Source organism: Hyperoodon ampullatus (genome assembly GCF_949752795.1).
Source record: "Hyperoodon ampullatus genome assembly, chromosome: 7".
NCBI classification, from domain to species: domain Eukaryota; kingdom Metazoa; phylum Chordata; class Mammalia; order Artiodactyla; family Ziphiidae; genus Hyperoodon; species Hyperoodon ampullatus.
The window spans coordinates 58,587,118-58,600,340 of NC_136920.1; the positions used below are offsets into that span (position 1 = coordinate 58,587,118).

At 36.8% G+C, this 13,223-nt stretch overlaps 1 protein-coding gene across 1 annotated transcript in view; it reads left to right on the forward strand.

Annotated features, from left to right (window-relative positions):
- C2CD3 (C2 domain containing 3 centriole elongation regulator) overlaps window positions 1–13,223 on the forward strand; it is a gene marked incomplete at its 3' end in the record, with an annotated part of 122,970 nt that overhangs the window by 22,979 nt on the left and 86,768 nt on the right. Inside the window, exon 7 of the mRNA XM_079707983.1 lies at window positions 160–288. Within this exon, the coding sequence (XP_079564109.1) occupies window positions 160–288 (129 nt within the window). The remainder of the gene's footprint in view (window positions 1–159; window positions 289–13,223) is intronic.

Consider the following 13,223-nt stretch of genomic DNA (forward strand, 5'->3'; position numbering starts at 1 on the left):
AAATGAGATTCTAATATAGGAAAGGGCTTTGTAAATTGTGAAGTTTTATATATATTTAAGGTGAAGGCTGAAGTATGTTAAATATTCCATGTTCAATTAATTCTGATTTAGATTTTTCCCATATGTTAGCCACTGAAAAAGTATTTTTTCATTCCTTAGAATCAAAGCCTTGTCTAGGAATCAATTTAAAGACCACATTGAAGATCACCTCCTCCCTCCAACTGAGAATACATTTTGGAAACATGACACAAAAGCTGATACCAGAGCCATACAGTTGCTGTTGGGCAGGTAAGAGCTCTTAACTAGCTTTCTTTCCTTTTAAATTATTCCTCCAGTTCATTGTGTACATTGTTAACAGATTTATCTTCTTAAAGCAACACTTCCTTAGAATAACCAAGTCATTCCCTTGGTTATTCACTACCTACTAAATAAAAATCCAATCTTTAGCCTTTTATTCTTAGCTTCACTTACAGAATGGTCTCCAATCTACCTTTCCATTCTTATTTTTCATCTCTCTCCCCAACACCAACGTTACCTAGCAGGTTATAATGAAAAGAACATGGATTTTAAACAGACACAAGTTGAAATTTGAGGTCTGTCTCTTACTACCTATGTGGCCTGAACAATTAGGCAGGAAAAAGATATATAAGGGTTCCAAATTGGAAAGGAAGAAGTAAAACTATCTTTATTCACAGATGACATGATCTAGTATGTAAAAAAATCCTAGAGCTTCCCAGGTGGTGCAGTGGTTGAGGGTCCACCTGCCAATACAGGGGACACAGGTTTGTGCCCTGGTCTGGGAGGATCCCACATGCCGCGGAGCGGCTGGGCCCGTGAGCCATGGCCGCTGGGCCTGCGCGTCCAGAGGCTGTGCTCCGCAACGGGAGAGGCCACAACAGTGAGAGGCCCGCGTACCAAAAAAAAAAAAATAGACTGTTATAAATGTAAGATGTTTTATGTAAGCCTCATGGTAACCACAGGGCAAAAGCCTATAGTGGATACACAAAGGAGAAAGAGAAAGGAAGCAAAACATACCACTACAGAAAGTCATCAAATCCTATAGGAAGAGAGCAAGAAAGGAACAAAAGAATTACAAATCAACCAGGAAGCAATTACCAAAATGCTAGTAATAAGTTCACTCCCATCATTAATTACTTTAAATGTAGATGGACTCAATTCTCCAATCATAAGATAAAGAGTAGCTGAATGGATAAAAAAACAAGACCCAACTATCTGCTGCCTACAAGGATACTCACTTCAGCTTTAAGGACACACACAGGGCTCAAAGTGAACGGATATGAAAGATGTTTCATGCAAGTGGAAACCAAAAGAGTGGGGGGGGGTACCTATTCTTATATCAGAAAAAAATAGACTTTAAGCCAAAAACTATAATAAGATCAAGAAGGTCATTATATAATTATAGTTGGTCAATTCATCACAAGGATACAACAACTGTAAATATTTAGGTACCCACCCTAGGAGTACTTAAATATATAAAACAAATGTTAGTTGATCTGTAAGGTGAAATAAACAGCAATACAGAGGACTTCAGTACCCCACTTTTAACAATGAATAGATCATCAAAACAAAATCAGTAAGGAAACGTCGGACTCAAATGGCACATTAGGTCAGATGTCCGTAACAGACATATACAAAACATTCCATCTAACAGCAGCAGGATACATACACTTCTCAAGCACACATGGAACATTCTCCAGGAGAGATTATAAGTTAGGCAACAAAATAAGTCAATAAATTTAAGAAGATTGAAATATAAAGTATCTTTCCGATTACAATGGTATAAAACTAAAGGTCAATAACCAAAACTAGAAAATTGACAAATATGTACAGATTAAACAACAGGCTCCTTAGCAACCAATGTGCCAAAGAAGAAATCAAATAAGAAATGTAAAAATATCATTTAAGACAAGGGAAAATGGAAACACAACATACCAAAACCTATGGAATGCAACAAAAGCATATCTAAGAGGGAATTTTATAGCAGTAAACATGTACATTTAAGTGTATAACTGAATCACTTTGCTGTACACCCAAAAGTAACACAACCTTGTTAATCAACTATGGTCCAATATAAAATAAAAATTTAAAAAAAAGAAACGTAAGGTTTTGTAAGACATAACACATAAGACATAAAAAAAATACATACATTAAGAAACAAAGAGCTCACCTAAAAAACTAACTTTACACCTCAAGGGACTAGAAAAAAACAACAAACTAAGCCCAAAGTTAGCAGAAGGAAGGAAATAACAAAAATCAGAGCAGAAATAACAAAGATCAGAGCAGAAATAAATGAAATAGAGACTAAAAAGACAATAGAAAAGATCGATGAAACTAATAGCTGGTATTTTGAAAAGATAAAGTAGACAAACCATTAGCTGGACTTACTAAGACGAAAAGAGAGAGGACTTCAATGGAATTATAAATGTAATAGGAGATACTATAACTGACATCACAGAAATACAAGGAATTGTAAGAGACTACTATGAAAAATTATACACCAACAAATTGCAAAACCTAAAAGAAATGGATAAATTTATATCCAGTCTACCAAAACTGAATCATGAAGAAACAGAAAAATCTGAACAGACTGATTACTAGCAAGGAGGCTGAATTATAATTAAAAACCTCCCAACAAAATAATTCCAGGGCTTCCCTGGTGGTGCAGTGGTCAAGAATCTGCCTGCCAATGCAAGGGACATGGGTTCGAGCCCTGGTGTGGGAAGATCCCACATGCCGCAGAGCAACAAAGCCCGTGCACCACAACTACTGAGCCTGTGCTCTGGAGGCCGCAAGCCACAACTACTGAGCCCTTGAGCCACAACTACTGAAGCCTGCACACCTAGAGCCTGTGCTCCACAACAAGAGAAGCCTGCGCACCGCAACGAAGAGTAGCCCTGCTCACCGCAACTAGAGAAAGCCTGTGCACAGCAACGAAGACCCAACACAGCCAAAAAGATAAATTAAATAAAAAAAATTTGAGGTCCCAAAAACTCCAGTAGTGAATTCTACCAAACATTTAAAGAACTAATACAATCTTTCTCAAACTCTCTGAAAACATTTAAGAGGAGATTCAGATCCAGACTCATTTTATGAGGCCAGCATTACTCTGATACTAAAGCCAGACAAAGACACTGCAAGGAAAAGAAAATTATAGGCCAATATCTCTTATGAACATAATGGCAAAAATCCTCAACAAAACATTAGAAAATCAGATTCAACAATACATTAGAAGAATCATATGCCATCATCAAGTGAAATTTGTTCCAGGGATGCAAGGATGATTTGACGTTTGCAAATCAATAAATATCATACACCGTATTAATAAAAAGAAGGATAAAAATCATGTGATCATCTCAATAGATGCGGAAAAGCATTTGACACAATTCAACACCCATTCGTGATAAAACCTCTCAACAAACTGGGTGTAGAGGAAATGTACCTCAACATAACAAAGGCCATATGTGACAAGCCCACAACTAACATCATACTCAATGATGAAACACTGAAAGCTTTTCCTCTAAGATGAGGAATAAAAGAAAGATGCTCAGTGTCACCACTTTTAACACAGTACTGGAAGTCCCAGCCAGAGCAATTAGGCAAGAAAAAGAAATAAAAAGCATTCAGATTGGAAAAGTGAAACTGCCACTGTTTGTAGATGACATGAATCACTAAAGTCTCTGCCGAAAAACTAGTAAGAATAAATGAATTCAGTAAAGTTGCAGGATACAAAATCAGTATATGAAAATCAGTTGCGTTTCTCTACACCAACAATGAACTATCAGAAAGAGAAAGTAAGAAGACAGTTAATTTACAATAGCATCAAAAAGAATCAAATACTTGGTATAAGTTAAATCAAGGACATGAAAGATCTGTTTACTGAAAACTATAAGACATTGATGAAAGAAAATGGAAGAGAACACAAATAAAAGATATTCCATGTTCATGGATTGAGTTAATATTGTTAAAATGTCCATACTACCCAAAGCAATCTTTAGATTCAGTGCAATGTCTATAAAATTCCAGTGGCATTTTTCACAGAAATAGAAAAAAACGATCCTAAAATTTGTATAGGACCACAAATAGCCAAAGCAATCTTGAAGAACAAAGCTGGAGGCATCACACTTCCTGATTTCAAAGTATAATACGAAGCTATAGTAATCAGAATAGTATAGCGTTGTCATAAAAACAGACACATAGATCAATGGAACAGAATAGAGAACCCAGAAATAAACCCATGCATATATGGTCAATTAGTTTTTAACAAAGAGGCCAAGAATACTTAATAGAGAAAGGATGTTCTCTTCAATAAATATTGTTGGGAACGATGGACAACCACATGTAGAAGAATGAAACTGCATGGGCAATAAGTCCGGAGGAACCAAGATGGTGGAGTAGAAGGACATGCTCTCACTCCCTCTTGTGAGAACACCAGAATCACAACTAGCTGCTGGACAATCTTGGACAGGAAGACACTGGAACTCACCAAAAAAGATACCCCACATCCAAAGGCAAAGGAGAAGCCACAATGAGACGGTAGGAGGGGCGAAATCACAGTAAAATCAAATCCCATAACTGCTGAGTGCGTGACTCACAGACTGGAGAACACTTATAGCACAGAAGTCCACCCACTGGAGTGAAGGTTCTGAGCCCCACGTCAGGCTTCCCAATCTGGGGTTCCGGAAATGGGAGGAGGAATTCCTAGAGAATCAGACTTTGAAGCCTAGTGGGATTTGATTGCAGGACTTCGAAAGGACTGGGGAAAACAGAGACTCTACTCTTGGAGGGCACACACAAAGTAGTGTGCACATCGGGACCCAGGGGAAGGAGCAGTAACCGCAGGGGAGACTGAACCAGACCTCCTGCTAGTGTTGGAGGGTCTCCTGTAGAGGCGGGGGGTGGCTGTCACTCACCATGGGGACAAAGACACTGGCAGCAGAAGTTCTGGGAAGTACTCCTTGGCATTAACCCTCCCAGAGTCTGTCATTAGCCCCACCAAAGAGCCCAGGTAGGCTCCAGTGTTGGGTTGCCTCAGGCCAAACAACCAACAGGGAGGGAACCCAGCCCCACCCATCAGCAGTCAAGCAGATTAAGGTTTTACTGAGCTCTGCCCACCAGAGCAACAGTCAGCTCTACCCACCACCAGCCCCTCCCATCAGGAAACTTACACAAGCGTCTTAGATAGCCTCATCCACAAGAGGGCAGACAGCAGAAGCAAGAAGGACTACAATCCTGCAGCCTATGGAACAAAAACCACATTCACAGAAAGATAGACAAGATGAAAAGGCAGAGGGCTATGTACCAGATGAAGGAACAAGATAAAACCCCAGAAAAACAACTAAATGAAGTGGAGATAGGCAACCTTCCAGAAAAATAATTCAGAATAACGATAGTGAAGATGATCCAGGACCTCAGAAAAAGAATGGAGGCAAAGATCAAGAAGATGCAAGAAACGTTTAACAAAGACCTAGAAGAATTAAAGAACAAACAAACAGAGATGAACAATACAATAACTGAAATGAAAACTACACTAGAAGGAATCAATAGCAGAATAACTGAGGCAGAAGAACGGATAAGTGACCTGGAAGACAGAATAGTGGAATTCACTGCTGAAGAACAGAATAAAGAAAAAAGAATGAAAAGAAACTAAGACAGCCTAAGAGACCTTTGGGACAACATTAAACGCAACAACATTCACATTATAGGGGTCCCAGAAGAAGACAGACAGAAAAGACTCGAGAAAATATTTGAAGAGATTATAGTCGAAAACTTCCCTAACATGGGAAATGAAATAGCCACCCAAGTCCAGGAAGCACAGAAAGTCCCACACAGGATAAACCCAAGGAGAAACACACTGAGACACATAGTAATGAAATTGGAAAAAATTAAAGACAAAGAAAAATTATTGAAAGCAGCAAGGGAAAAACAACAAATAACATACAAGGGAACTCCCATAAGGTTAACAGCTGATTTCTCAGCAGAAACTCTACAAGCCAGAAGGGAGTGGCATGACATATTTAAAGTGATGAAACGGAAGAACCTACAACCAAGATTACCCGGCAAGGATCTCATTCAGATTCGATGAAGAAATCAAAAGCTTTACAGACAAGCAAAAGCTAAGAGAATTCAGCACCACCAAACCAGCTCAACAACAAATGCTAAAGGAATTTCTCTAAGTGGGAAACACAAGAGAAGAAAAGGACCTACATAAACAAACCCATAACAATTAAGAAAATGGTCATAGGAACATATATATCGATAATTACCTTAAACATGAATGAATTAAATGCTCCAACCAAAAGACACAGGCTTGCTGAATGGATACAAAAACAAGACCCATCTATATGCTGTCTACAAGAGACCCACGGGCACATACAGACTGAAAGTGAGGGGATGGAAGAAGATATTCCATGCAAATGAAAATCAAAAGAAAGCTGGAGTAGTAATACTCATATCAGATAAAATAGACTTTAAAATAAAGAATGTTGCAAGAGACATGGGAGGACACTACATAATGATCAAGGGATCAATCCAAGAAGAAGATATAACAATTATAAATATATATGCACCCAACATAGGAGCACCACAATACATAAGGCAACTGCTAACAGCTATAAAAGAGGAAATCGACAGTAACACAATAATAGTGGGAGACTTTAACACCTCACTTACACCAATGGACAGATCATCCAAACAGAAAATTAATAAGGAAACACAAGCTTTAAATGACACAATAGACCAGATAGATTTAATTGATATTTATAGGACATTCCATCCAAAAACAGCAGATTACACTTTCTTCTCAAGAGTACACAGAACATTCTCCAGGATAAATCACATCTTGGGTCACAAATCAAGCCTCAGTAAATTTAAGAAAGTTGAAATCATATCAATCATCTTTTCTGACCACAACACTATGAGATTAGAAATCAATTACAGGGAACAAAACGTAAAAAACACAAGCATATGGAGACTAAATGATACGTTACTAAATAACCAAGAGATCATTGAAGAAATCAAAGAGGAAATCAAAAAATATGTAGAGACAAATGACAATGAAAACACAGCAATCCAAAACCTTTGGGATGCAGCAAAAGCAGTTCTAAGAGGGCAGTTTATAGCTCTACAAGCCTACCTCAAGAAACAAGAAAAATCTCAACTAAACAACCTAACCTTACACCTAAAGGAACTAGAGAAAGAAGAACAAACAAACCCATAGTTAGCAGAAGGAAAGAAATCATAAAAATTACAGCAGAAATAAATGAAATAGAAACAAAGAAAACAATAACAAAGATCAATAAAACTAAAAGCTGGTTCTTTGAGAAGATAAACAAAATTGATAATCCATTAGCCAGAATCATCAAGAAAAAGAGGGAGAGGACTCAAATGAGTAAAATTAGAAATGAAAAAGGAGAAGTTACAACAGACACCACAGAAATACAAAGCATCCTAAGAGACTACTACAAGCAACTCTATGCCAATAAAATGGACAACCTGGAAGAAATGGACAAATTCTTAGAAAGGTATAACCTTCCAAGACTGAACCAGGAAGAGATAGAAAATATGAACAGACCAATCACAAGTAATGAAATTGAAACTGTGATTAAAAATCTTCCAACAAACAAAAGTCCAGGACCAGATGGCTTCACAGGTGAATTCTAGCAAACATTTAGAAAAGAGCTAACACCCATCCTTCTCAAGCTCTTCCAAAAAATTGCAGAGGGAGGAACACTCCCAGACTCATTCTATGAGGCCACCATCACCCTGATACCAAAACCAGACAAAGATAGTAGAAAAAAAGAAAATAACAGACCAATATCACTGATGAATATAGATGCAAAAATCCTCAACAAAATACTAGCAAACAGAATCCAACAACACATTAAAAGGATCATACACCATGATCAAGTGGGATTTATCCCAGGGATGCAAGGATTCTTCAATATATGCAAATCAATGAATGTGATACACCATATTAACAAACTGAAGAATAAAAACCATATGATCATCTCAAAGGATGCAGAAAAAGCTTTTGACAAAAATTCAACACCCACTTATGATAAAAACTCTCCAGAAAGTGGGCATAGAGGGAACCTACCTCAACATAATAAAGGCCGTATATGACAAACCCACAGCAAACATCATTCTCAATGGTGAAAAACTGAAAGCATTTCCTCTAAGATCAGGAACAAGACAAGGATGTCCACTCTCACCACTATTATTCAACATACTTTTGGAAGTCCTAGCCACGGCAATCAGATAAGAAAAAGAAATAAAAGGAATACAAATGGGAAAAGAAGAAGTAAAACTGTCACTGTTTGCACATGACATGATACTATACGTAGAGAATCCTGAAAATGCCACCAGAAAATTACTAGAGCTAATCAATGAATTTGGTAAAGTTGCAGGATACAAAACTAATGCACAGAAATCTCTTGCATTCCTACACACTAATGATGAAAAATCTGAAAGAGAAATTAAGGAAACACTCCCATTTACCACTGCAACAAAAAGAATAATATACCTAGGAATAAACCTACCTAGGGAGACAAAAGACCTGTATGCAGAAAAATATAAGACACTGATGAAAGAAATTAAAGATGATATGAACAGATGGAGAGATATACCATGTTCTTGGATTGGAAGAATCAAAATTGTGAAAATGACTATACTACCCAAAGCAATCTACAGATTCAGTGCAATCCCTATCAAATTACCAATGGCATTTTTTACGGAACTAGGACAAAAAATCTTAAAATTTGTATGGAGACACAAAAGACCCCGAATAGCCAAAGCAGTCTTGAGGGAAAAAATCGGAGCTGGAGGAATCAGACTCCCTGACTTCAGACTATACTACAGACCTACAGTAATCAAGACAATATGGTACTGGCAGAAAAACAGAAACATAGAACAATGGAACAAGATAGAAAGCCCAGAGATAAACCCACACACCTATGGTCAACTAATCTATGACAAAGGAGGCAAGGATATACAATGGAGAAAAGACAGTCTCTTCAGTAAGTGGTGCTGGGAAAACTGGACAGCTACATGTAGAAGAATGAAATTAGAACACTCCCTAACACCATACACAAAAATACACTCAAAATGAATTTGAGACCTAAATGTAAGACCGGACACTATAAAACTCTTAGAGGAAAACATAGGAAGAACACTCTTTGACATAAATCACAGCAAGATCTTTTTTGATCCACCTCCTAGAGTAATGGAAATAAAAACAAAAATAAACAAATGGGACCTAATGAAACGTCAAAGCTTTTGCACAGCAAAGGAAACCATAAACAAGATGAAAAGACAACCCTCAGAAAAAGAGAAAATATTTGCAAATGAATCAATGGACAAAGGATTAATCTCCAAAATATATAAACAGCTCATGCAGCTGAATATTAAAGAAACAAACAACCCAATCCAAAAATGGGCAGAAGACCTAAATAGACATTTCTCCAAAGAAGACATACAGATGGCCAAGAAGCACATGAAAAGCTGCTCAACATCACTAATTATTAGAGAAATGCAAATCAAAAGTACAGTGAGGTATCACCTCACAGCAGTTAGAATGGTCATCAATCTACAAACAACAAATGCTGGAGAGGGTGCAGAGAAAAGGGAACCCTCTTGCACTGTTGGTGGGAATGTAAATTGATACAGCCACTATGGAGAACAGTATGGAGGTTCCTTAAAAAACTAAAAATAGAATTACCATATGATCCAGCAATCCCACTACTGGGCATATACACAGAGAAGACCATAATTCAAAAAGTCACATGCACCCCAGTGTTCACTGCAGCACTATTTACCATAGCCAGGTCATGGAAGCAACCTAAATGCCCATCGACAGATGAATGGATAAAGAAGTTGTGGTACATATATACAATGGAATATTACTCAGCCATAAAAAGGAACGAAATTGGGTCATTTGTTGAGACATGGATGCATCTAGAGACTGTCATACAGAGTGAAGTAAGTCAGAAAGAGAAAAACAAATATCATATATTAACACATGTATGTGGAACCTAAAAAAATGGTACAGATGAACTGGTTTGCAGGGCAGAAGTTGAGACACAGATGTAGAGAACAAACGTATGGACACCAAGGGGAGAAGGCCGTCGGGGATGGGGATGCTGGTGTGATGAATTGGGCAATTTGGATTGACATGTATATACTGATGTGTATAAAATGGATGACTAATAATGATCTGCTGTTTAAAAAAATAAATTAAATTAAATTAAAATATAAAAAAACCAAAAAACAAAAAACGACTAATACTAAACTTTCTTCGGGTTATTTGTATGGAAATATGTTAATATAAATGTTTCAGACATTACACAAAATTCCTAAAAATCTTATATGTTTTGGTATAATGTTATAAGTCATAGTTCTAGTTATTATTTTAAAATGTATATCTCAGAAATAACTAAATTTCCTTGTCAATTGCATTATTATGAACTTTCATCAGATCTTTAACCGTGGTCATTTTTAAGTCTTTTGTCATTTACAGACAGTTCTGGGTGTACTCTCATGCTTTTGCAAAAATGTTCCTATAAAACGGTTTCATCTTCAAGGAATTCATGGAAAAGACTGACAAGCACAGGTTTCTGGTAACCGACTATACTGCTGAACTGAATGAATAAGCATTTTCAGAACTCTAATGTAAAACTGATGAATTCATAAAAGTGCTAACAAAAGATCAAGATAAAAAAATTAATTACATGGGACTGAGTGAACTGATGAGGATGATTATAAATTTTGTTTCTCTTTGAATAAAAAAATTAAAAAATAAATTTAAAAAATAAATCCAAAAAAAAAAGAATGAAACTGGACACTGTTTTACACTGTACACAGAAATCAACTCAAAATGGATTAAAGATTTGAGCATAGACCTGAAATCATAAAACTCCTGAAAGAAAACATAGGGGGGTAAGCTCCTTGACATTGGTCTTGTCAATAATTTTTTGGACTTGACACCAAAATCAAAGGGAACAAAAGCAAAAATAAGTAAGTGGGACCACATGAAACTAAAACACAGCAAAGAAAACCATCAACAAAATGCAAAGGCAGAAAATATTTGCAAACCACATATCTGATATGGGGTTGATATCCAAAGTATACAAGGAACTTATACAACGCTATAGTAAAAAAAACAACAAACAAACAAATAGCCCAATTAAAAATTGGGCAAAGGACCTAAATAGACCTTTTTTCCTAAGAAGACATACAGATGGCGAAGAGGTACAAGAAAATGTGCTCAACATCATTAATCATCAGGGAACTGCACATCAAAACCATAATGAGATATCACTTCACACCTATTAAGATGTCTGTTACAAAAAGAAAAGAGATAACAAATGCTGGTGAGAATTTGGAGAAAAAACCCTGTACACTCTGTAATTCTGTCATTGGGAATGTAAACTGGTATAGTCACTATGGAAAACAGTATGGAGGTTCCTCCAGAAATTAAGAATAGAACAGCCATATGACCCAGCAATCCCAATTCTGGTTGTATATACAAAGGAAATGAAATCATTGTCTGGTTTTTTTTTTTGAAATGTAAAAAAAACATTTATTTTATATTGGAGTATAGTTGATTTACAGTGTTGTGTTTCAGGTGTACAGCAAAGTGGTTTTGTTATACATATACATTTATCTATTCTTTTTTAGATTCTTTTCCCATATAGGTTATTACAGAGTATTGAGTAGAGTTCCCTGTACTATACAGTAGGTCCTTGTTGTTTATCTTTTTTTTTTTTATTGGAGTATAGTTGCTTTACAATGTTGTGTTAGTTTCTGCTGTACAGCAAAGTGAATCAGTTATATATATACATATATCCACTGTTGTATAGATTTCCTTCTCATTTAGGTCACCACAGAGCACTGAGTAGAGCTCCCTGTGCTATACAGTAGGTTCTCATTAATTATCTATTTTATATATAGTAGTGTATGTATGTCAATCCAGTCTCCCGATTCATCCCATCCTCCCATCCCCCCTTGGTAACCATAAGTTTATTTTCTATTCTGTAACTCTGTTTCTGATTTGCAAATAAGTTCATCTGAACCGTTTTTCTAGATTCCACATATAAGCAATATTATACGATGTTTGGCTTTCTCTCTCTTTTTTTTTTTTTTGGTGATACACGGGCCTCTCACTGTTGTGGCCTCTCCCGTTGCGGAGCACAGGCTCTGGACGCGCAGCCTCAGCGGCCACGGCTCACGGGCCCAGCCGCACCGCGGCATGTGGGATCTTCCCGGACCGGGGCACGAACCCGTGTCCACTGTATTGGCAGGCGGACTCCCAACCACTGCACCACCACGGAAGCCCAGCTTTCTCTTTCTGACTCACTTCACTCTGTATGACAATCTCTAGGTCCACCCATGTCACTGCAGATGGCATTCATTCCTTTTTATGGCTGAGTAATATTCCATTGTATATATGTAACACATCTTTATCCATTCCTCTGTTGATGGACATTTAGTTTGCTTGAAATCATTATCTTGATGAGATATATGTACTCCCATGTTCATTGCAGCATCATACATAATAGCCAAGGTATGGAAACAACCTAAGTGTCTATCAGTGGATGAATGGATCAAGAAAATATGGAATGAATATTATTCAACCTTAAAAAAGAAGGAAATCCTGTCATTTGTGACAACATGGGTGAACCAGGAGAGCATTATGCTAAGCAAAATAAGCCAGACAGAGAAATACTACATCTTATCACTTATATGTGGAATCAAAAATAAAGTCAAATTTATTGAAACATTATCAAAAAGTGGTTTCTGGGGGTTGGAGAAAATAGGGAGGGGTTGGTAAAATGGTACAAATTTTCAGTTATAAGAATAATAACGTCTGAGGATCTAGTTATAATGTGACTATAGTTGATAACACTGTATTGCATAACTGAAATTTACTGAGAGAGTAGAACTTAAATGTTCTCACAAGAAAATAAAAAGGGAAGGAAAGAAGGAAGAAAGAAAGAGGGGAAAAGGAAATATGTGAGGTGATAGATGCATTAATTAACTCAATGAGAGGAATTCTTTCACAATGTATATCAAGTCATCAATTGTACACTTTTAATATGTTACAATTTTATTTGTCAATTATACCTCAATAAAGCCAGAAATAAAAAAGAGTTTTCTACCAGCTCCATGGAAGACAGTGGAGAATTGCTTTCAGGATTCTGAAAATT